Raw genomic sequence first — 24,597 nt, forward strand, 5'->3', positions numbered from 1 at the left:
CTTTACAGAACTTGAATTTTCGTAATAAAGTTGAATGACTTGTAAACGTTGTAAAAAAGTACCTTAACTTGGATCACCCGCTAAATGAATTTGGAATAAGTAGGTGTGCATACGGCATGTGTAGGACGGTCCTCCAAGCATTACGAAAGTAACCAAAACTGGTGACGTCATAGCATAGCGGCATCATCATTTTGCCAGGGTAAAGTAGGCGCGATAAGAAGCCAAAAATAATTCTGTGACGGCACATTTGATCGTTTCACAAATTGTTATGATATTAAATAAATTATGCCCACTCTGCAGGGGCGTATACTATTTTCGAACTGTTGAATTTTATAAGCAAAATTCGAAGGGGAGTAAACCCTTTCATGCCTTCTTTATGACGCTTGCGTCAGGAAATTATCTCCAACTGACAACTTTTTTTCATGTTTGATTGCTCAATAAGAAACTTGGATATCGTGAGCTACTAGAACGCTTTTTGGCTTTTGTCTGCTTTCAGTTCCTCCTCCTACAAAGCCAACACCTTGATTTCTCAACAGGCATTACTCGTACATACATATATTAAATTCGCTTCTACGAGACCAAGCGAACTACTTCGAAATTTTAACTATTAAATTGCGCTAAAATTTTAACTCAACTGACACATATACATACATACACAAGTATTCATTTATTCTGTGTGGTAAAGAAATGAAAAGTGAAAGTGCCCTCATTGCGCCGAGTTCAATTTCCATTTCAAAGGTAATTTGCTAATTTTAAAAATGTAAATGCAAATGTCTGGGAAAGCCAAGCCAATGCTCATATGCTCATATGCTCATGGGTGGGTTTGTCAGTTTGTGGGTGCGCTCATTTCAAGGAAACCAAGCAGGCTATCCTCGTGCCGCGCGATTGGCGTAATACACACACACATAAACGAGCAGCATTTAAATGCGATTAGCGGCACTTCACATGTCGCACGCAATTATGGACATTTCCACCAACTTACACACATACATATACATATATATATAAATATATAAAATATAAAGAGTATGTAAGCAGCACTCCCACATTTGGCTGAAGGAACCATTGACATAAGCATAAGCCCACGTGCATTTGTTGGTGTATGCGTGTGTGTGCGTTTGTACAGTTATTTGTTTAATTTTTCTTCGCATTTTTTATTGTTGTGGCCACACAAGGCTATCAGCGTAGCCTAGCTAGTGACTATGGCAGCTAGCGCGAGTAGCGCTCGACCGTCGCGGCGCTTCGGGAGGCGCTGACCAAGCCAAATATCCTTGCGTACGGCAGCGTGGTCAGCTCAGTTCGTGTCACGATACTAGCGTAGCCACAACAATGTCGCTGCATGTCGCGCGCGCCAAATAACTTTGCCAATTATCGATTTTCACTTAATAATTTTGACTGGTGGCCATTAAAAATCACCAACAAACCGCCCGAACTCTATGGCTCTGTGGGCGACCATTTCGAGTTTCGGTGGATTAGCGCACACTTAAATAGCGATATTCATTTTGTGCCGATGGGCAAGCAAATCTCAGAAAAGTAGCATAAAAAGTGTTTTTGAAATATATAGAAAGACCAGTGAAAGTGTTTGTCACACACATTGCTGTTCTATGAGTATGCTGGGTTTCGTGTATCTCTTCTTGATACTCGGCTGGATACTGATTGTGTTGTTTCTCAAGTGCAAAAAGTCGATCACACCACATCTCGCCTTCACCGAGCACTACACGGACGCAATAGCGGCGGGTGAGTGGAACCTAAACGGTTCACATTAAAGTATCATCTACAAACCCGCTTAATGCTGCTCTAATGACTTGTTTCCTCCAAATATTTGCTAGGTCGTCGTCCCTCGGTGCACATCATAGAATTGCCACCAGACGAAATGGATAACGAAGAACAATTTTTGGACTCATATCATCAGCAGAGTAACAGCTTGCGCAGGCATTCGAATCGCTCGCAACGCTCAGCGCTGCCCGACGAGCGCACCATAGAAACCACATATCCCACAGATGCGGTTGTGAATCCGGCGTATATGCACGACGAGGAGTACATCATCAATGGTAATTATGAAAACTTGCTCGAACAAGGCACGACGCCTAAAAGTATGCATTTACAGATAATTCCACACAACACGCACAAACACAAGTTAACTCACGCGTGGAAAGTAAAGCAAACAAAAGTAGCAAAGAACAAAAGACAAACTTTATTATTCTCAACTTTCTCTATTACAGCGCCACCGCCTTCGTATGAGGAAGTTATGCGCCAACCGGAGGTGTATCCTAAAGTACACCAAAGCGTGAGCAAAGTGAGCGACGCGAATATTTAAGCGCCACTCGTCCGCCGCGCTGCCCTCCCCTCCGGTTTCGCTTGCACTGGCGGACAAAGTGTACAACCGACAGACTTGTGGGTTGCCGCTGAGTGTGGTGCGTACCTGGAACGAGTGGTGCATGTGCCTGCATATACATACATACGTACACATATGTGCACATGCCTGTACATAGAACCTTCAGCTGTGATTTTATACTTAATATAATACAAGTTTAATTTTTATAAATGTCAAACGTGGTATAAATATATATAATAAATGGTTATGAAGCCGCTATTGATCCCTCTAAGAGCCGCTTTACGTGATCTCGTTTTTTAATTGCAGCGTTGAGTATAAAGGGTGCGAAGAAGGGGAGTTAACATCAATTTCAAAATTTGAAATTTTCGCCACGATTTATTTTGAGGTTATTTTACAAAAATTCCGAATTTTTAATGCAAGTTAATATGTATATAAAATTTTCCATACACACTTTAGGACCAAACAAACGCGCCGTCGATCGATAAGGTTCTGTTGTTACACCCTTTAAGAGTTTTTGGTGAACAGAAAGGATTAATTTCTGTCTAAGTGGGACGCAACGAATTTGGATCAACCCTAACCTATGTCAGTACCAAACACTGGTATCAACTTAGCGAGCGAAATGCATGTAAATGAAAGAGTGACTATCGCTTGAAAAATATTTTTTTTATTTATTTTTATCATCTTTATCCACTAGGAGACTTAAGTCGTGTCCATTTGGAGACTTCGCTTTATATCGTTTTTTAATTAGTATTTGTGTATGCATGTATTTACAATTAAACTTTTCAGTCCACATTTTTAATGTACAATATTTGGTTGCATTGTCTCAAACAAAATTTATTTAAAAACTTATTTTTGGCAAACAAGTTTTGTACCACAATAATATCAAATACATATTAGATATCTCATAGCTTCCTAAGCATGAAATTCAATTCAATTCAATTGGCTATTAAAAATGTATTGCGTACTCGTCGTTCAATACCGTTATTGTTTGTTAGCTAACTAGCGCCTATCATTTTTAATAACTAAAATAAATATTCGATCTCAAATATACAAAATTACAATATACAGAAAGGAAGTTGATAGTGTAATATCGGGCCGCACGTTTCCACCGCCACACGCCGCTCACGCTAGGCAACACAACTCTCGGCAAATCAAAAATGGCAACGCGTTTACGCACAAAACTTTTCGGCGCTGTGCATTTGTATGAAGGCTTCCAAAGCCTTCGGTATGAAACCCTGATATTTGAGCTTGTGGAAGGCAATGCAACGTGAGGCGATGCATTTCAGGGAGGTTAACGAATTCTGGTAGCTTAGAATCAGATTACTAATGCCAGCTGCAATAATTAGGCAAGAGCATTAATTTCAGTTTGATATATTTCGCATTGCACACGCTTGTTTACCTGCATTACCGACTCTTGCTGGCGTCAAGCCATTCGCGTTCACCGCGTCCAAGTGTGCGCCGGCGTCCACAAAGAGCTTCACAATCTTTTCGGCCTGCACTAGTACGTGAGGATTGTCGCGTGGGGACTGGATCTGAAATTTGTGTAGAAAATAGTTTGTACACACTTCAGAGAATGGCAAATAGTTGGTAAAACTTACACTTGAGACGAGCGTATGCAGGGGTGTGTTGCGATCACGGTCTACAGCTGTAACGGAGGCGCCAACATGGACCAGCAACAATGCAGTGCGAAAGCAAGGGAAGCTAGCAGAATATACAGAACATTTTAATTACATATAATTGGAGATGAATTTGGCAGTGTGTGGCAGTTACCGGCATATATCACTTGTGTAGAAATCATCAACCGGCGTTACGCCATTCACAGCTAAATGTAATAGAGTCTGGCCGTCTGCCAGGCGAGTATCGCATTTAATGAATTTCAATATCGTTGAGTATAATTGTTCGATTTGATTTCGTTCTATGTCGATATTAGTGTGCGCCAACAGTTTCGTGATGATCTTGATGAGGTAGAGGGCAGTGACGACATTCTGTTCGTTTTGATCCTAAAACCGAAAAAGAGATTTTTGCATTACAAGGAAATGAGAGTGAGAGAGAGATGAGGAGAGTTAGAGTGAGGGATAGATTGAGCTTTTACCGCCAACATCTGCGGCACATCCTTCGGTCCCGGATGCGCTATTTTGTATTTATTATTTTCTATTTCCTGCTGACACTTCACCAACACAGACAAAACCAGCGAAAGATCCAATGTTTGTTTCTCCAAGCGCAAAATTTGTGAGAATAGCTGAGCAAAGCGCAGCAAGTCGCGTTCCACAGAAACCTAGAAATACATGCAATTTAGGTATGTAAATAGATTGCAGCCGATATGTGAGGACTTACATTGTTGATCATTCGCAGATCGATAGCATAATTCCAGAGCACTTGGCACTGTGCAAAGCGTCCTTGATCGGCCATTACAGCGCCACGATACACGATCGGCTGCGGCAGATCCGGATAGTGTTTGCCCAAAATGCGCTCTCGTATCGTCAACGCCTCCATATGTATCGAATGATGATTCAGTCGTATAGCCTGTAGCTCTGGTATGTTCTCCGTTTCGAACCAATCGTCATAGGCCGGCACCGGCGCCATGACGCGCTTTCGTATCACCTTCTGTTCGTCCTCATAGCGCATTTCCATAGCACGCATCATGTGCTGATACGCTTTCGTGACGTTGTAATTGTCCTTATCGTTGGCAAATGAGGCACCCATCAACTCGATTGCCGTTATTGTCTGTGACGACAAATTAAGACATGACATGACTAATTGTACACTAACCAACAATTTTGCGTGAGCGCATACACACCTCCTCTTTGGTCATTAGTCCCGGTCGTGATATGAACATTTCCACTACCGCTTCGTGTGTCCGTTCGGCCGCTTGCAGAACTGGCGTCAGTCCGTGCTCGTTCTTTTGCATGCGAGCGCCGTGGTCGAGCAACAGGCGGCACACGTCCAGGTGGCCGCACTCAGCGGCGTAATGCAGAGCGGTGGCGCCACAAAGCGCTTGCTCATTCGGATTAGCGCCGTTCTTCAGCAGTGTGTCCACAACATGGGCGTGTCCCTTGTAGGCAGCAATCATAATAGATGTGTTGTTGTAGGTGTTGGCCAAGTTCACATCGGCGCCATGTTCAATGAGATATTTAACGATATCCAAGCGTCCTGAAAAGGTGGCAGCGTTAAAATGTATAATAAACGCTATAATATAAATATTTGGTGTGGTCAACTCACCTTCATAGCAGGCGGCACGAAGTGGTGACGATTGTGCCTTTGTGTTGTGATTAACGTCGGCACCGCGCTGCACTAACATCTTCACCACTTGCATGTGGCCCATGCCCGCGGCGACCCAGAGCGCGGTTGCGCCATACACCAGCAGCCCATCGAAGACGACGTTGCACTCGCGCTCCAAATCGATGTCGAACTGCGTGAGCAGCGTCTTCACGAACGTCACATTGCCCATCATGGCCGCCATGGTGAGAGGTGTAACCGATTGCCCATCGACTTCATCGAATTTCTGTAAAGGTAAAGCAGCAGACATGCATTTTATTGTAAAGGTGAATACCAGCAAGCGGAATTTCATATGTACATATGTATGTATAGGTATATGTATTTGTAAATACATATGTACATTAATCTACAATGCAATCGACTGCTACGTATTTAAGTTTATACGCAAATTGCCGTAAGAATTTACCCTATAAACAGAGAGTTACGACGACATTTCAAACAAATTCCGTCGTTCTTCGGCCAGCACGCAGTTTTCGGCCGAAACACACGAAATTAAATGCGAATTTTATTAAGAAAAGTAAACAAAGAGTATTAATTTACGTAGGTGTGTGTGTAAGCATGCAACAAATCATCGCAAATTTTTATTTTTGCAAAACAACAACAAAACACAAATAATATGAAATAATATTTTTTATACACACACACACGCGTACAAGAATATCTCATCAAATTGGGAATATGAAGAAAAGCATATTTCCATTTCTCAAATATCATTCGTCTTCGTCATGTAAAAATTATTATAATGAATAAAACTTTTATGTTTATTATGAGCTTTGACCCGAATTGCCTTTGGTACCCTTCAGAAGTTCCGATTTAAGGCACTTATGATATTTGAATTGGGTTGCAAGCAGCTCTTTTATGGCATTTACTCAACGATTGTGTTAGTACGAGTTCGGCTTCAAAATAAAATGGTTCATGTCGATCTTTAATGTACTATATGCATATTGAGAGCCCTCGCTACTTTTCTTTGACTAACTCAACGATTTTTGACATAATTCTTTTCGTGTCTACCATCGTAAATATAAGTGCAGGAAAGAGAAGAGTTTTGTGATGAAAGTTGTATTTCAAAACCTGTGAGAAGCACCGCCCACACAAACGTTTTGATTCTCGATAAAAATGATGTTACCGATTTTATTGACGAATCGAGTCCGGGACTAATTTCATCAAATACTATGTACATATGTAGGTAATCTGGGATTTCAGGACAACCTCTAAACTGTATTTTTTCCAAAATTCCGGATACTTTCTACTATAATTTATTTTTCTACTTAGTAATTAAAACATTATATCCATTTTCTACCTAAAAACATTTGAGATGACATCAATTGAATTCAAGATCTCAAAACCTTTTTTTTTTTTTTGTTACAATATTAAAAAAAATCAGTGTGTAACATTGTAACCTTACAAATTCCGTCGATAGTATGGAATAGGAATTCCACACAAGTAGGATTAACTAGAATAAACTGTTAGTATACATATGTACAATTTAAATAAAATGTGTGTCTTTATATGCAAATATTCAAATTTAAAAAAAATTAAATATGAGAACGCAAAATCATGGTCAAGGTCTATGCTCCTGCATTGCCGTCGCCGCTCTTCCCAGTTACAAGAGAGAAACAAAGCAGACACGCCACCTTTCGGCCAAATGGCTAAGAAATATCTTTCAGCTTTCTTTCATAACCGCCCTCAGCGTAGCGCCGCATGAATTCATAGGAATAGGTCTCAATGACCAGAAAATTGTGTCTTATATGTACATATATGTATGTATGTAGTACTTGCGCTGACATACATTTTTATATATGATGGCTGCATCTCTCTGTCGTGTGTAGGCGAGAAATGGACATTATAGCTCCAAAGGCAATATTGGACCTTGCACACTTCATAACATATGCATGTATGTATATACATACGTTCACACTTAATGATTCACCTATTTATATAGATACATACATATGTATACAAATATTTATATTCAGAGGTACAGCTACGGTCATAATAATAGCAGAACCTAATGTTTTATTACTTTAATTCTATGGTGGTGGACGGAAATCATATACCTTAACATCAGCTGGTTAAATATAAATAAGACTGTTTACAAAGACACAACTCCAAGCAAGTAGGCATTTTTAATAATCGTAGCTGAATGAGCTCTTTTCGCTGTATTTGCCGCAAAACGGTGGACTTTGACTTTTTTTGCTCCTTTTATTTTGACCGCAGCTGTAGGTTAATATATTACACATCACCTTCCTTTCTCATCTTGCTTAGGCCGCGGTAGTGATTTACAAAATTTAAGCATATACATATAGGTCAACAAACTGCAATGTTCAATGAGCTCTAAATTTAGATCTTACATTTCTTGTCAGCAGCATCTAACCTGTCAAAACAGTCACTTTAACGGAACACTTCGGTCAAGGTTACGGAGTGCCCTCGAATGGTCTTTTAAGCAGACTTTTTATTGTATCACTACAAAAACACCTTTGTTCATAGTAATTTCAAACCTAAAGGGTGCTTTCGATATTATAGCGGATGCACTATTGTTCTTGCAAATATTAAACTCGGCTTATTTGTATGTATGTATAGTTGTGTTTATTTTTTATCTAAATGAATTTTCAAAGACACCATTGTTGTCCGATCTGAACAATTTGTTCGACCTTGGAAACAGTCCATGTCAAATTACCTCGAGATATCTTGTCAAATAAAAAAGTGTTTCGTACAAGGATCTTATTTTGATTGATAAGTTTGTATGGCAGCAATGACCTATAATGATTCGATATCAGCGGTTCCGGCCCGTTAACAGCTTCTTGAAGTCAAAAAGACATGTGCAAAATTGCATATCGATCTGTCAACTAATGGTCTAGTTCGTCACTAGAGGGGCAGGAAAACTGATGTACATTGACTCAGCTCGCAACGGTGATCATTTATACTTATATGTAAGTACTTTAAAGTGTCTTCGAGGTATAAAAAACAGTAAGCATTTAAAAAGTTGAGCTAAATTGATTTTGGTTATTCCAAACCAGTTGACTTCCTTGTCAGATATTTTGGCTCAAGCTTTGCAGGAAGAAAAATCACGAAAAGCTGCCGCGTATAGGAATAACAGCGGACACAACAGAATATTTTTCCCGTTCTTTGTTTTCACTCTTTTTCGATTTATTTAGTTTTAATAAATTTACTTCCTAATTTGCGAGCGGACAATAAACGGCAACTCACAAGTACAACACACACACACGTAACATTTATTCCTAACGTGCCGAGCGTGTAACATTTTCCGGATTTTTTTGATAATGCCTTGTGCAGATAATAAATCGGGAATCTGTTATGGATACATCGCTAAGTGAGTATTTTCGAATGTGTTTATTAACACGACAGTATTGCACATATAGTTAATTACACAGACACAAACATACACATAACATTTTATACACAAATCACGGTTATACATCATTTGTTATTGTTGTATTTTGTTTTTGTAGGTTATACAAAACTCGATAATTCACTAAGTGTGGAAAACTCTGAAAGAAAATTGAAGACATACATACATACATACATATGTCACGACAATCATATTTTGTTTAGCTCAGAAAGTGGGAATACTTGAATGCAACATTAAAGTCACTCAATAATAATAATAATAATAATAATAATAATAATAATAATAATAATAACTTTTTGTGTAAAAAAAAAAAAAAACTCACCGCAGGATATGAAATGTAGGATGAAATGGGAGTCGTACTAGTGCCCCTCCAAAATTTCGCACCCGGCCAAGCCGACTCAAATAAACGTTTACGCGTTCTAAAAGTGCAATTTTAATTAAGAAATAAATATTACAGTTTCATTTTGAATATTTTTTTATCACTTCAAAATAGTTTTAGTACCGTATTCGCTCTGAATTCATTTTTTTTTCGTTCCGTTCGCACAAGAATGTCACACTACGGCACAAGGATAAAAAGCCAACTGTTTTAGTCTACGCATATCCTTCATGAAGTTGGGAAAATTCAATAACATTTTGTGAGCGTGCGCTCGAAAAAATCTACACAAACCTAGTGTTTGTACAAGTGTGTTTGACGAGTCCTTTTGCCACAACATATGCTTTATCCTGAGCCAGCCACACAAAGCGCACTCTCCCTTATTTTGCATGCGTCCCTTATGGCATACACCATCTGCTACAAACACACATCAATATATGCATACTGACACTCAGCTTTGGGAATGTATACGTCTATTAATATGACTCGAAAGGACTTCAAAAGGTACCACTCAGGGGTGGAAAATTCAGAATTGGCGCGTGCAACCTTAAACGGACAGCTGATATGCTATTTTTTACCGCGCTGTGAGTAAACGAGAGAGCAAAGCATCTGCTTCGGCACTGTCTCATACATAAAAGTGTGAATTTCTGGAGCGCGTGTCGCTTTTTCGTAAGGATATTCAAATGAAAACAATGATAAGTATAACCGTTTATATTGTACAAACCCACTACGTTAAAAAACAAAAAAATACAAGTTGTGTTATATTTTTTACCTTTTAATAATTTTTATTTATCGAAATCTTGAAGATATTACGAAAATGTAATAAAAACTATCCACATACATGTATACATTTATGATAATGTAAAATATATTTATATCTTTGTAAGTTCTGAGTTCTATATACATATATCTCGCGTTATTATAATCTTATCAAAATTGCAATACAGATCCTTATTTACTATTGCAACATCGTTCCTTCATATCCATTGAAGCTTTGCTCTTCTTGCATTGTTGCTTCGTTTTCCATGGGTTCTTCGGTTTGCTTATTAGCTTTTGTAATTTCAAGCCGTTTTTGCTGATTGCGTAAATTTTTTCTCATATGATTGTGAACGTAGTTAAAAAAGAGCATTGTACGTTCCATGAAAAAGACCGCATCCATGTGATGGAAACGCTGAAGGAAGCATTCTACAGAAAAAGGAGCACCCTTTGGGATCATAACATCAATGAATAGCATTTTATATAAATACCTCGGAAAATATCTGTAAATATATAATTTTTAATGGCCCGTTTTTTGCAGCGACCGTTACCCCTGTAGGAGTAACACTCAGCAGCTTCGTTTTTGAAAATACTACGCCATATATGTTTGATATATTTATCTGGTTCATCAAAATGCCCTTGGAGTAGTTCAACCCTCTGTAAAGTTATTTTTACTAAGTATAAACATAATTGCTTTGAGTGAAAATGCAACCACACACCAATTGATCACACTGATCTTCATCTTCTTTGAAAATAGCATTCCAATCCTCAAACTGTTGCGCGGTTTTGAAAGGCTGCGTAGGCATGACTGGAGCTTGAATGTTAAAAAAGTCCAATATAGGACGACTAACTTTGTTAACAGTTTTAACCTCGACGGGATCCTTAAGCTCATCTTTATTCCTCTGCAAATTTTTCGATCTGGAGGACTTTTTGTCGTTTTTCAATTTGATACATTCAGTCTCACTTTCACTGTTATCATATCGCTTAAATTTCGACGGCGGTGAGGATATCGTCGGACTACAACTGCTTTCCCTTTTCAAAGCTGTGCCACTGGAGGCAGAGCCTAAACCTTCAGTAACCTCGCGCCTCAAATCTACAATTTGTTTTGTTAATCGGTGGAAAAGTTTCTCAAAAGATTGACGCATGGTCAAAAGCTCTTCCATAACTTCATCGCAGCACTTGCAGCGTGGATTTCCGCTTGATCTTGGCATTTTTTCTATTTATATATTTAGCAAATGTTAATAAATTAATATTATAAGCATTCCTTCTGTTTTGCATATAATCATAAATAATTGTATTTGCATTAAACAAAGTAATTTTTGATATTAAGAAAGGAAATTTTCTTAATAGGAAACTAACTTGCATTCATGTATTTCAGAAACTATTTCCCTTAATTTTTTCATAACATTTTTAACTAAACTAAATTTAAACACACACTATTACTTAAGTTCCTCTTAAACCATATAGGCACAAATGAAGAGCAGTAGTGGTCTTAACACCGGCATTGTGAGAGTGGAAAACCAATAGCCTTACTCTCACACTTATTAAATTCATTAACTATCACACATTTCTTTATAATATAAAATGCATATATGATAATATATATACGTACATATATATTAGAATATTGTGTATATTTTTACATATGCACAATGCATATGCACTTGGGTGTTCTTTTATACATGCATACATATGTACGTATCTTAATTAGCAATTCACTAAAATCCCAGTTTTTAATATGCATTCATTTATCATATTTTAGAAAATTATCTACCTAATTCGCAAATAATATCTAACACATTTTTTAATTCATAAATGCTCCTAGCAGAATATTTTCGTATTGTATATTTTTAAAATATACGCAAATGTACGAATGCGAACATTTAATATTTTACCGAAGAAAATTATTTTCAGTAGTTTATTTGCAACCACTTATTCCCAAGTTCCCAATATACCAACTAGTTAAAAATCTATTTCTTTTCACTTATAATGGGATCAGTATTATTTTCTTTTGTATACAACCTCAGTATTGATTGTGAATATACGAAGCAGTCTCTGTTTTTCTTCAGTATTTTCTAATGACTTATGAAAACTGACATGTACTTCTAGTTCTCATTCCCTTTTCACGCGTTCTGTCGGCCACATAAGCGTTGCCAACTACGTAACGATTAAATAAACAACCTGCTGTAATATCCTACCGTGAGACAATTTTCCACCATTTCATGCATATAACTTCAATATTATACAATTTAAATATGTACATATATATATATATAATAATTATATATAGTGACAAAGATCGCAGATACAGGGATTGTTCCTCGTTCCTCGTTCGAGAATATAAATATCAAAACATGGTCTCACGAATAGGTTATATATTTGTGAGAATATAAAAAAGATTGTTTACTGATGCTGAAGTTCAAAATCCTTCTAGCACATTATTCAGCACAAAGGCAAAGTTCATAGAAAATATTGCATTATATGTAGATGGCAACGCGATTATTTGCCAAATAGAATGAATGGAAGAATACGAAAACAACCGAATGTGTCGGGAAACCGTGAGAGACTAAACAAAAACGTGTGGAGATTTTGAGCGGGTTCCTAAAGTAAATATTGTGCGCCAAACAGCAAATATATATAATTGTTTTTAGAATAAGTGCATTATTATTGAATACTGTTTCATTATATATAAATAACAATCTGATTATTAGCGATTACATCTGAAAAAAGATTCATCGTAGAGTAGTGAGTATATGTTTACGCGTAATGCAGAGCGTAAATTACAATACCTAATTAAATATGTACGAACGCACTTATTTATAAATGCTATACCCTTAATGCTGAGTTTTTAATTTAAGTTTTTTTTTTACTTTTTAGTTGAAATGTCTATTATAAGTGATACACCACGCTGTAACTGTTGTGATGATGTTATGGAGGAGATTTTATCAATGCGCATAAGTTTTGAAAAATTATTTTATCGATTACGAAAAGAAATAGTTGGACTGAGACGTGAAGTTATAGATGTGTTGGTAGGCAATTCCGAAACAAAGGATTCATTACCCTCAGATGAAACATTAAAGGTATTAGAATCGGATAAGGCTCAATGTAGTGAAAAGTCTACATATACAGTTGATGTTAGCATTAGTGATACGGAAACTGAAAGCTTACCATCGAAGAAGTTAAAGAAGTGTACCGATTCAAAAGCGAAAGCAAAGAAAAATGAAGTGGAGAGGGTTGAGCCGGGTTTAATGGTAGCCACAGCCCGACCAGTTTTGGATTTTTTTAATATACAAGCTAGAGTTATGCCCACACAACCATTTAGAGATGCGCAGCAGTTTGAAGACTGGAATATACTTTTAAGAAACGACGAAGATCAACGCGACCAGTTGGTACGTATATCTAACACAATATTAATATTACCTTAAAATAACTCATACTTATCTATATAGCGAGTGGAATTAATGCAGGGCAACTTTAAGGAGCCAGAAAAGTATGTTATCCAAACTTGGCGTAATATTTTCCATAATGATGCTGCTCACCATTATTCATATAGAGGAACTGGTCGGGACAAACGTGCAATTAAAGACTACATATTTACAGATATTTTCAAAGGTATGTGGACGGTTACCAATAAATATTTAATAAAATAGTGTGTGTTTACATACCACCAATCTCATTCCAGAGATATTTTTACAACGGTTTCAACACATGGATGCGGAATTTTTCATAGAACGAACCATGCGTTTCTTTAAATACGTACGCGATCAAAGGCGTAAAGCTGCACTAAAAGAGCGAAAACTTCAAGAAAAACCAATTGAGGCACAAGAAGTTGAAGTTGTACAAGAGTCCATGGATGACGAATAAATAACGTGAAAACATATATATTATATGTATGTGTATATATATTCAGTCTTGCCGTAGCAAAAATGTATGTACATATATGTTGCTCCTATTTTTAACAAAATAACAATCAAACTTACCTGATTTTAAATATTATGTATAATTTTTATAAAATATTGTCCACATATTTTAATTTATAAATAAGCGCACACTACATTTGTGTGATGTGATGTTTTGATAATCTTATTTATATTGAATGACTGGATACGCTTTAAAAATAAAATGCATTTATATACACATTTCTCGAAATACATATTTTTTAAATTGTGATATTAAGTAATTCGATGATTCTGTGCTGAATCTAACTGATCTCTGCTAACTTCTTATAATAGTATTGTTTTGAAAATGAAGAAAAAATCGAAAAGTAAAGAAAATTTATGAAAACAATACTCTAATTATAAATAAGTGAGCAATGCTTCCTTTGAAAATTCTTTTATAGGCGCACAATACCTCTTTGTCATACCACTAATGCCTAATATTATTAAAATTATGTTAAATAGCTAGCACGATATAGATCTGTTTATTTGTCTTTGATTATCACTTTTTCGTAGTCGAATACAAACTCACGTAAGTACAAGGGTAAAAAGAATATTGCTCACCAAATTTACTAAATAATTGACCAGCTCTTTATTGTGTATATCATTTGTGGCAGCCAACAGCCGTTTGGCATGATCCAATCTGGCGGCGTAGTAAATAGTTATAAGTAGAGGCGCATTCACTTTCTCCCCCGGAAAATGGAGCTGTACTTCTTCAGCTAGTTCTTCCATCATAGCGATCGACAATGCACGCACTTCGTTACACATAGAAAATTATGATCACTTGGTTTTTATTAGACCAATAACACCAAAATAAAAATTCCGATTATAAGCACTATTTCTTATTTTTTCTTTTTTTTTGCATAGGTTAGCACTTTGATATATATTGCGTTTTTATTGCTATATAATATAAATTACACGCACTTTTTATATGCCTTTTCGCATACTCCCACCCATTCCTTCCTATTAATTTTCACAATGATTTTCCGACCGCAGCTGTTTGGAAACTGGCAAAGTTCGGGAAAATATTCACAAAACTAGCTCAGCTGACCAGAAGTAGAGTTGCCAGTATGTCAAAATAATTAAAATTTTCCCTATGCTACAAATGTATTAGAGCCCCAATAAAATTGCTTACGTTACAAACTTGAATTATTTATATATGCATGGATGTGTATAAATATAATTTCCTTATCTGAATAAAATTATATTCCCTAATACATAACTATCTTAAAAGTAGATATGTTTTATAACATAATTATTCTGAAGACAGCAATAGTAAATAGCTGGTGCTACCTAAATAGTATAACATAATATAATATATAATATATTTATAAACCTATGGACCGCGATGACATCGCCCCAACCCCCAATGGGATCATCTGAACCATACACGGCATATCAAACTTGCTTTAGACATAAGAGAAAGGCTTTGATTAAAACTGATTTTTGAATTTTTATTTCAAATAATGTACAAGAAGTCACAACAAAGTATCATCAGATTTGCTTTTTAAACAGAAACAATACAAAAAAATTTACGAATACATATTTATTTTTTTAAGTAGAACTCGGGCGGTTTTGTGTTATACGCATAAAGAAAATTATTTGGGGAAATGCAATAACATTTCAGTGTGTGCAAAAATAATTGTGTGCATTTGCGTTTCATATGCATTTCAATGCAAATACAAGAACAATAAGGGCACATGCGAATCGGCTATGCCTATTAGTTAGAAATATGTTGCTATTGGCGCTTGCGTGAGGGATCTGATCTATACAAGTTTGTTTATTGCATCATTTTCTATTTTAGCAATTACTTATTTTTATTTTAAAGTTGAGGTAAACAGTTTTGTTGTTTTTGTTTTATTTTTTTTTTTAATTTTCTTGTATGAAGACCATTTGAAGTAAAATGTAAGTGGAATCTGGCGTGTGCCGATATGGTTCTACTGAAGGATTTGAGTAGCTCTTTTAAGAATCAACTTCGAGATTCCTTGATTTTCGAACAATGTTGTAAGCGTAAAAGTAATAATTATATGGTAACTACCCATAATTATTCTCAATAATATATGCTATATGTTTTAACAATAAGTCAGTCGTATTTTTGGTTCCTCCCGTTTTTCAAATAAATGAGGTCTGCATTAAACTAAAAACGAAAATATTCTCCCATCTCCACAGCTGGTGGGTTGACGACTGAGCAGGCATAGATGATAGGCAACTGCTTGCTGCGAATCCCAATTCGATTAGACGGTATATGTTGATTTCAAAGCGCGATCAAATGGTTGCTCTTATCTTACTTCGGCTTGATCACGTTTCTTTGGACGATCACATATACATATGTAAGTATTTGTATGTATATAAATTCAATAATTTTATTTGCATTGCTGCGGCAAATCTATCCTTTTCACTGGCATTGAAAGCATAAAACTCACGAACTCAATACATATGAGAATGAATATAGAGTCTTCTTCCTTTGACTTTTCGCAAAATCTATGAATATGAGATGTTGCTGCATTTCAAGAGTCGAGCTTTTTTCATTTAATTTTTTCTTAAAAATTTGGTGATTAACCTAAACACACATTTTAAATTTTTTATTCACAGAAATTTTGTGCAAGGAGTTTACGGAACCGGCTCTCTTCTATTTACTTCCTCGTAACTCCTCGATTATATTTAGTGAGGTGATATTTTTCAATTTAACACAAACTGCAATGCACCAATAAAATCTTTGTTGCAATTGGAACTTTTTTGGTATTAAATTTGAGCGAAAACTGGAAAGAGTTATTTAAATTTAAAAACCGAAAAATATATTTTAACAAATGGCTAGTTCTACATTTGCTAATCGAACTTTTTCTACTTATTGAATATTAAATAAGGCAGGTTAAGTTTTATAACGGTTCTACAATTTGTATGATTTACTAATCAGATTTATCTACATTTTTGTATATATGTACATATGTATGTATGTATATAAGCTTGTATGAGTAAAAATAAAATGGGTTTGAAAAGGTACTAGTTTGTATATTTCTTGTGTACATTTCTTACAAGGACTTCAAAATAATGTAAATATAACTAATATTTTAAGATTAATAAAACAAATTTCAAGGCACTTTTTAAAAATTCAAAATTCCGATTTGTGCAAATAAGTTAACAAGTTTTCGAATTCTTTTAGAATCCTGTAAGATGTCAAACTAGAATAGCTAACATTTTGTTATATAATTTTTTTTTTTGTTTTTTTTTTTCAACTTTTGTGAAACTACAAAGCAAATGTTTAGTCTTGACAAAAGCGTGATAATACATTAACAAATTAATATTGTACTAAGAGCAGGCAAAGGAAAAACTAATATAATTATATAATTAACTTCAGTAAACATTTGTTTAAACGTTATCTACAATTGTGTATTGTAGCTGCAAGCGTTAAGCAAATTTTTACGTTTTTCCTTTTTTCTTATACTGCCAAATATAAATGTATTATGTATGTATGTATAATCTAATATAATGCATAAATGTATTAAAAAAGGTAAATATAAAATCATCAAACTCTAATTTTCACATTAGTAAATATTTCTGATATCTTAACGGTCAATAATACATATGTTTATTATATATGTCTAAACATACGCTGGTTAAATATACTATTAGAAAACATTACTTTTTTTTGTTGCAACAGCGTCTGTGTAGAATTCATTTTTATCAACATTGATGCTTAATTGGTTACTGCTGCCGTTATGTTGTTTGTGTCGACGGCGCTTTGTAGCTGTGCTTTTAAGGAGTTATTACGGGAGCGGGGGTTACGCTTACCGCGCTGAGGCTTGCCACCGTTAGGCGGAGATGAAGACTTAGTTGTGGAATCGGGCAGCAAGCCGGCTGCGACTTGTTTGTCGCCGCCTGCGCCTTGTTCGCTACATGGTCGAGCACTATTGCTACCGTCGTTTTTAATGTTGCGTACTAAAAAAAAAATAGTGCGTAAAGAAGTTTATATTACATAAATACAAGTAAATGAATGTGATTCGGGTACTACCTCCGCGTCTATTTCGGCGGCGATTATTGTTCTTAACAATCGGCTTAATAGTCGTTTTTGCTGGATCGAAGTAACTGTCAAATAAATCGGCCAACTCCGCCTTATCTTCTGCCTTGAGCTCCTCAATGACTTGCAGTATTTCGGAGAGACCCTCTTTCTGTTTCTCACTCCAAATTGCATTCAGTGTTTGCAGGTCGTAGCGCTGTTCGGCAAGTATAATGCGAAATTTGACAGCACGCACCCGATGATAGAGTGTGGTTTTGAAGTAGTTCAAAAACACTGGTCGGAATGAATTTTGACGCTCTAAATTCTCATTTTGAGTCTGTAGTTCATTCAAATCGCATTCGATGGGTTGTGCATACGTATGCAAGGCGGTGAGCATCTGCTCCAATGCAGCAGACGAATCAATGGGCACCTTTTGTTCTTGGTTGCTCAACTGCAGTGCTACTTCATATGCCAGTTTAGCACGCACACTAGCATTGCCGTCAAACAACTCACGCTCCTGTGCTGGAGCGCCCTTATTCAACGACTTTTGGGGGCTCTGATTCTCGGCTGTCACAGTCGTTGAGCTTATGTTGTGGTTTGCTTCGCCATCGGAAGCATTATTGTTTATCTCAAGTGTTTTGGCGCTCAGGACTTTGGACAGTTTGCGCAATGTATAATGTTGCAATGATTCGTTGGCATTGTCTTTGGCCAAATTAAAACCGTTAGCGAAAGATTTGACAGTGTTGAGGAATCTATCCAGCAGATTGTACTTTTTAAGCGATTCCAAAATCATATATGGAATGAATTTGCGTTCCTCATGATAGACTAGAATGATACCTTGCGATGCTGCATCTTTGGCTTTTAGCGCTTCCAGCCAATCAAGAAAATCTTTCAAGGCAGCGATTTCCGATTTGGACTTGATAATCTGTGAAGAAGTTGAAAATGAATTACTCAATACTAAAAAAAATGTTATAATAAACTATAAATAACATATTCCACATTAAAGATTTTTCTTGAAATTCTTAAAATATTTCAAACACAATAGTTGTATATTTTTTAATTCGAAATTTTTTGATTATTAATTTTGATTTTGTGTTTGAAAATTTATTTTAAAAAAAGGAAAGATTTGCATATTTCTTACTGAAACAGTATAATTAAGATCAATTAAATATATAATCAAGATCAATATATGCAAACGCGAAAAAGCGGAATTTCAACAAAAAAACAATTTCTTTTTTAAATTTTTAATTATAAGCTTCGCAAAAAGAAATTAAGTTTTTAATCCGAGTTTTTTTTTCAATTCAGTATTCTTTTTATTTTTGAACAAGATGATCGGGATTCCAAAAAAAATGTATTCAAACGATAATTACTTGCTTGAAACGATTCCTTGTATATTTGATTTGCCTCTGTATTCACATTTTTATTTACACCAACAAAAATATTTAAATTTTTCCAACCTTACCTTATATGTTTGCATTGATTTCAGCATACGATAGAATCCGATTGAGATCACACGTACTTGATGACGTTGACGAGCGGCAGGATTCAAGTTCATGTATGGCATAATATATTGTTCAAAATGATCTTTTGGGGTATATGCGGCCAACTGGACAATCTATGAGTGACAAAAAACATTATTTCCACATCTATTTAGATTAATCTTTTTCATAACATGAATTTGAAAAATAAAAAAAAAAAACAAAGGTCATTGACATCTAGACAAGGTACCAAAAATGCTACAAGTATAAAATTGAAAAACAAAGTTGAAATAAAAAAAAAAATGCAGTTATAACTACACAAACAATAATGGGCCCTCTACAAGTTCATGACTTTATAACAGTAAAACGGATTAGGAGCAAAACGGAAGCAAAATAATCTGTGTTTTAATTCCTCCACTTTAAAATAAAATATTGTGCAGACATGAGGAGTTGAAATCACATCATATATGAACAGCACGATTCAATTATTCGTTTTTTTTATCGAATCAGTGTGTGACCGAGTTTTACCTCAAATAACTCTTTGCGGGAATTTTCGAATTTCATTTTACTCATATGATGTGTACTTACTTCATCGATGAGACGACGTCCCGTTGTGTCAATATCGATGCCCACCAAAGTGTACTTGTCTTTAGCCAAAGTCTTGCTCACATTGGTTGCAGTGACTGTGCCATTGGTGATTACTCCATTAGCGGCGCCCCCGACTGCGGAACTTACTATGCCGTTTTGGCAAGCATTTAACGAAGCGACCATTTTGCAAAATTTCCAATAAAAACAATCCAAGCGAAATCGGACTAATTCGAATAGTTAAATGCGCTGGAAATAGAAGAACAAAAGCAGAAAGTTCTTTAATTTCAATACAGAAAATAATCTAATAATAACTGCTGTCGACAGATCGTCTAAAATTATTAAATCAAAATTCAAAAAAACTAAAATTACTTTTAACTTTTTTAATTGCAAATATTTTCGCCAAATTAACTTTTCATATTTTGTTATACATATCAAGTTTATTTTAATGGGCTTTTTCATTTTACCTGAAGCAGCTGAACTCCTTTTTCTCTGCTAACAAAACGAACTTTTCTGAACGAACTGAATTGAAATTTTTTAAATTTCGATGTTAGCACCTCACGAAAGACAATTAATCCTGTGAATGTACAAAGTAAATCAGAATTTAACAAGTATTTTTCTAAAAACTCGAAAAATTTGAATAGAATTCCAAAACTTGTTTTTTTTTTTATTTAAATACTAAAGTATACTTGCTATAATGAATAAAATTCCAATGGTAGAATTTTAATATTGGTCAAACTTTGATATTCTTTGCGATCTGCGCAGTTTGAATTCCAATTATCAAATAAACTAGTGAAACTCGGTTGCAGCCGTTGGAAGTGTTCGTTCGTTATCAGTTAGCTTTGTTAAAAATGGCAACAAAAAGGAGGTACCTACTAAATAGACGAAGTGAATTAGCAGTTTCTTCGAAGAAAACAAGAAAAGAGTTAATTTCGGTTGCGCCGAAAAGTTTCCAGAAAAGAGCTATATTTTGACCGGTCAGTTTGTATGGCAGCTATATGCTAAAGTGGTCTCATCTAAACAATCCTTTCGGATGTTCTACCATTACTTTAATGTAAGCGAAAATATCTAGTTAAATAAAAAAGTTTTCCCTACGAGATGGTGTTATATGGTAGAAATAGTTGTCCGATCTTGGCGATTCCGACAAATAGGCAATGGAGAAAAAAAAACGAAAAGGAGGATTTAATATACATATCCTGTTCAGGGTATAATAAAGGATTAAAGCGGGTATTTGTGATGGAGAGTTTTACTGCGAATGCTTTTTATAATTACATAAGAACAAAACCCTCACTCAAACGGGACATTTCCCGGTTGTTTTGACAAACAGAATTCTGTTGCTTACATTGTTGTAATATTAACTTGAGTCAATCATGCCATTTATCTACGCTCTTCTCCTAACGATATAGTTCGATTATGGTTTTTCTCTCAAAAATTGACCTATAATCTCGACTCCCTGCATGATTGCAAGTCATAGGGGTGTAAGAAGAGTTATGTATATCTAACCACGTCAATAAATAAAAGTATGTATGTATGTATATATTACACAAATGAACTTCAATGCAAGGTTCTAACGGCCCAAGTTGGTATTAATGCCTTATATGGAATAATTCTAAGCAGTTGTCGATACAAAATTATGAGCATCGTGAGAACAACATTCTAATACAAGTTGTTCACTGCAGATTTGGTATGTTATATTTCTATTACCACAGTTCCTTACTATTGGGACTACCACTAAATACCCACCTTGATATGGCTAAATTGCTTGACTTTGCAAAATGCCTTATTTTTACCTAAAATAATCTTATTGATCACTTTTAAATGTAATGTCTTATTGCATGCGTTTCTAGGCCACGATGCAATAACCAAAAAGGTAAAAACTCTAAAAAGACAACAAATTTTTTCTAGAAACGGCTGCGCACCATACTCTCGCAACTGATAAGAGTAAAATTGGAAACAATTGTGGATATGGCAATATCTACAACTGATGTATACCTTTCTCTAAATGCAGAATTTTCAGATCCATTTCGCAAAGGTGAGCGTAATTATAAACAAAAAACAATTTTATATACACAAAATTCATAGTAACATTGTAATAATTTCTTGTGAGCGATATTTATTTGTTATTAACTTCATTTTCTACAAATTCTCATTCCAAACAGAGCATTGCTGTTCAAAAATGTTAAGTTTTTCCTTTAGCGGTGTGGCAACTCTTTTAGAAGGCCATCAATGTGGTGAAAAGGTGAAATAATCTCTTTTCTTTAGTCGACTGCCTTATTACTTTTGTTGTGCTTACCATCGCTATCACTGTTTTGTTGTGATGTGACATTTGGCGATAAAAGCTGAAATCAGGTGTTATTTAATAACATAAAACAAAACTATTTGGATAAAACCTTCTTTGCACATAGTACGAAATAAGCGAATTTTGTGTACTCCTTGATAGTCTAATATTTACTTAACTTGTCTTAATGTACACTTTTATTTAGTGAGTTAGATTTGCATAAGTAAAAATAACGAAAAACGAACGCTGAGCGTAAAGTAGATAAGCAAACGCGGCTGAGTAGAACAGCGATTGGTTCAAATATTTGTTGATTGGCACAAATAGATAATGTTGTCTTTCATCAGACGAAAACTATCGGAGTCGGACTCGGGAAGCGGCAGCAATACAATGCTTTCGAACTCGTCAACAGCCCGCACGGTAGACAACATGCTCGCACAAAAAACAACTCTAATGTCTTTGGGCAATGAACCCATACCAATTGCAGAAGATGCGTTGCTGCAAGAGTTGGGCTATAAAAACGCAAATGATTTGCAAGAAACTGTATATGGTAAGTATTTTAGAAAAACAAAAAAAAATTATTTTCTTTTATGCATATGTTTACAATAATTGAGTGTTGTTTTAGATGTCCTTCGAACGATAAGAGATCCAGAAAAGCCTTGTACGTTAGAAGACCTGAACGTTGTCTATGAAGAAGGGATCATCGTGCAGCCGTCAACTAAATCAAATGTATCTGTGGTGGGTTTGAAACCGCATCTTATTGCATATATAAAATTTAAAGAATTATTTAGATATATGTATGTACATATGTATATTTTTTTACATCGTTGATGATTACCGTTGCTTAACGCTTAAACTGTAAATTTGAATAAGTGCTAAGTGTAAGCTTTAGTTTTATTTAAACATCTATCCGCTCACTACCACATTTTGCTCTATTATGGTGTTAATAAGTTTTTCTTCTCACAGGTCCGCATTGAATTTAATCCCACTGTGCCACATTGCTCTTTGGCCACACTCATTGGACTATGCATCCGTGTTAAAGTCGAACGCAGTTTGCCGCATAATATTAAGCTGGACATATACATTAAGAAGGGTGCACATACAACAGAGGATGAAAGTAATTTGACACATGTTTTGCTAATATTATGCAGAATGCTTAAAATTAATCAATTCTGTTTTTGTTTTTAGTAAATAAGCAAATAAACGATAAGGAGCGCATTGCTGCCGCTATGGAAAATCCAAATTTGCGGGAACTAGTGGAGAATTGTATAAAAGAAGAAGAATGAAGATGGACTTAAAAACTAAACTCTGAAATAAAATTAATGTAGTGTGTAAAACAGTTATTTAAAATAAGAAATGTAAAACAAAGTAATTAGGATCCACAAAATGTATATATTTATATTTTATATGTACATACAAGTATAATTTTTTAATATACTGCGTTCGAAAGCTGGTTATTCTTAATCTGTCTTTGGAGTCAAACTTTTGTATTTTTATATTTAGTTGTATTTCATTTTCGGTTAAATGTTTTTTCATATAGTTGGTAAATTTTTGTATGTATGTACATATGTACAAATATTTGTTCATACTTTGATAAGAATTAATTATTTTATCAATGTAGTAGGCATACAAAAAGCGCAAACTTGCAAAGAGTTCTTTTAATATATTTAATACCTCATAATTCTTAGGCACAGCTAGTGTGAAAATCTAACTATATTTGTACATTTGAACGCACGTACATATATACATATGTCTATACAAACGTGTGTTAATATATGCACATATGTATGTACATACATAAGTTTTGGCACGAGCTGCTTATAATTTAGCTCTTAGCTCAACATTGTTTATATTGTAGTCGACACTTAGTATCTGTGCTGTCGATATGGCCATTTGTTTACGTCCCAACTGATAAGAGCGGTTCGTGCGCAGTTCCAATATGGCCGGCTTTCACAATATATTGCGTATAGCATATATGTACATATGTTTATGCGTGTATGTATGGTGGACCAATATATTTGTATTGTTCGAATATGGAGCTCCAAACATACATACATATGTACTTACCGGACACCAACAACATGCAATAATTGTCTTTGAAAATATTTGTCGTAATGATATAGTAATATGTACATACTATGTAGATATATACTGTATCTGTGGTTGCGTTCACATTTACTATAGTTTTTATGAAGAGTATACATAAGTACATATTTAGAT

The 24,597-nt window shown here is 35.2% G+C and overlaps 6 protein-coding genes across 11 annotated transcripts; 3 read left to right on the top strand and 3 right to left on the bottom strand.

Annotated features, from left to right (window-relative positions):
• Nucleotides 1-1,037: 1,037 nt before the first annotated feature.
• Nucleotides 1,038-2,617, top strand: LOC126756124 (uncharacterized). 2 transcript variants are annotated; one of them, XM_050468968.1, is made up of 4 exons: nt 1,038-1,737; nt 1,830-2,051; nt 2,108-2,155; nt 2,223-2,617. In XM_050468968.1, exons 1-4 carry the CDS (start codon nt 1,605-1,607, stop codon nt 2,315-2,317), a joined length of 498 nt encoding a protein of 165 aa, XP_050324925.1. In that variant the 5' UTR covers nt 1,038-1,604; the 3' UTR covers nt 2,318-2,617. The 2 variants fall into 2 exon arrangements, with proteins under 2 accessions (XP_050324925.1, XP_050324926.1); XM_050468969.1 differs by lacking the exon at nt 2,108-2,155 and having other exon boundaries at nt 1,067-1,737.
• Nucleotides 2,618-2,977: 360 nt separating this feature from the next.
• On the bottom strand, nt 2,978-15,056 carry LOC126754949 (protein fem-1 homolog B). Of its 2 annotated transcripts, XM_050467178.1 has the most exons (10): nt 9,484-9,653; nt 9,304-9,400; nt 5,555-5,837; nt 5,133-5,485; nt 4,670-5,059; nt 4,428-4,610; nt 4,106-4,335; nt 3,934-4,036; nt 3,735-3,867; nt 2,978-3,668 (listed from the first exon to the last, which is right to left on the bottom strand). In XM_050467178.1, exons 1-10 carry the CDS (start codon nt 9,501-9,503, stop codon nt 3,505-3,507), a joined length of 1,956 nt encoding a protein of 651 aa, XP_050323135.1. In that variant the 5' UTR covers nt 9,504-9,653; the 3' UTR covers nt 2,978-3,504. The 2 variants fall into 2 exon arrangements, with proteins under 2 accessions (XP_050323135.1, XP_050323134.1); XM_050467177.1 differs by lacking the exons at nt 9,304-9,400; nt 9,484-9,653 and adding an exon at nt 14,610-15,056.
• LOC126754950 (uncharacterized) lies at nt 10,109-12,235 on the bottom strand. 3 transcript variants are annotated; one of them, XM_050467180.1, is made up of 4 exons: nt 12,133-12,235; nt 10,830-11,326; nt 10,602-10,767; nt 10,109-10,539 (listed from the first exon to the last, which is right to left on the bottom strand). In XM_050467180.1, the coding sequence occupies exons 2-4, from the start codon at nt 11,319-11,321 to the stop codon at nt 10,313-10,315; spliced, it is 885 nt and encodes a 294-aa protein (XP_050323137.1). In that variant the 5' UTR covers nt 11,322-11,326; nt 12,133-12,235; the 3' UTR covers nt 10,109-10,312. The 3 variants fall into 3 exon arrangements, with proteins under 3 accessions (XP_050323137.1, XP_050323138.1, XP_050323136.1); XM_050467181.1 differs by having other exon boundaries at nt 12,006-12,195; XM_050467179.1 differs by lacking the exon at nt 12,133-12,235 and adding an exon at nt 11,470-11,716.
• Nucleotides 12,646-13,978, top strand: LOC126754952 (uncharacterized). Of its 2 annotated transcripts, none has more exons than XM_050467182.1 (4): nt 12,646-12,855; nt 12,988-13,499; nt 13,560-13,722; nt 13,793-13,978. In XM_050467182.1, exons 2-4 carry the CDS (start codon nt 12,993-12,995, stop codon nt 13,972-13,974), a joined length of 852 nt encoding a protein of 283 aa, XP_050323139.1. In that variant the 5' UTR covers nt 12,646-12,855; nt 12,988-12,992; the 3' UTR covers nt 13,975-13,978. The 2 variants fall into 2 exon arrangements, with proteins under 2 accessions (XP_050323139.1, XP_050323140.1); XM_050467183.1 differs by having other exon boundaries at nt 12,653-12,716.
• A 1,977-nt stretch (nt 15,057-17,033) lies between the features above and the next one.
• LOC126756396 (maternal protein exuperantia) lies at nt 17,034-20,679 on the bottom strand. Its single transcript, XM_050469445.1, has 5 exons — nt 20,570-20,679; nt 20,106-20,351; nt 19,502-19,654; nt 18,055-18,964; nt 17,034-17,981 (listed from the first exon to the last, which is right to left on the bottom strand). The coding sequence occupies exons 2-5, from the start codon at nt 20,286-20,288 to the stop codon at nt 17,740-17,742; spliced, it is 1,488 nt and encodes a 495-aa protein (XP_050325402.1). The 5' UTR covers nt 20,289-20,351; nt 20,570-20,679; the 3' UTR covers nt 17,034-17,739.
• A 1,740-nt stretch (nt 20,680-22,419) lies between these two features.
• On the top strand, nt 22,420-23,859 carry LOC126756398 (MIP18 family protein galla-1). The gene is made up of 4 exons (XM_050469448.1): nt 22,420-22,927; nt 23,003-23,115; nt 23,344-23,494; nt 23,566-23,859. Exons 1-4 carry the CDS (start codon nt 22,708-22,710, stop codon nt 23,661-23,663), a joined length of 582 nt encoding a protein of 193 aa, XP_050325405.1. The 5' UTR covers nt 22,420-22,707; the 3' UTR covers nt 23,664-23,859.
• Nucleotides 23,860-24,597: the final 738 nt, after the last annotated feature.

Source organism: Bactrocera neohumeralis, chromosome 4, assembly GCF_024586455.1.
Source record: "Bactrocera neohumeralis isolate Rockhampton chromosome 4, APGP_CSIRO_Bneo_wtdbg2-racon-allhic-juicebox.fasta_v2, whole genome shotgun sequence".
NCBI classification, from domain to species: Eukaryota; Metazoa; Arthropoda; class Insecta; order Diptera; family Tephritidae; genus Bactrocera; species Bactrocera neohumeralis.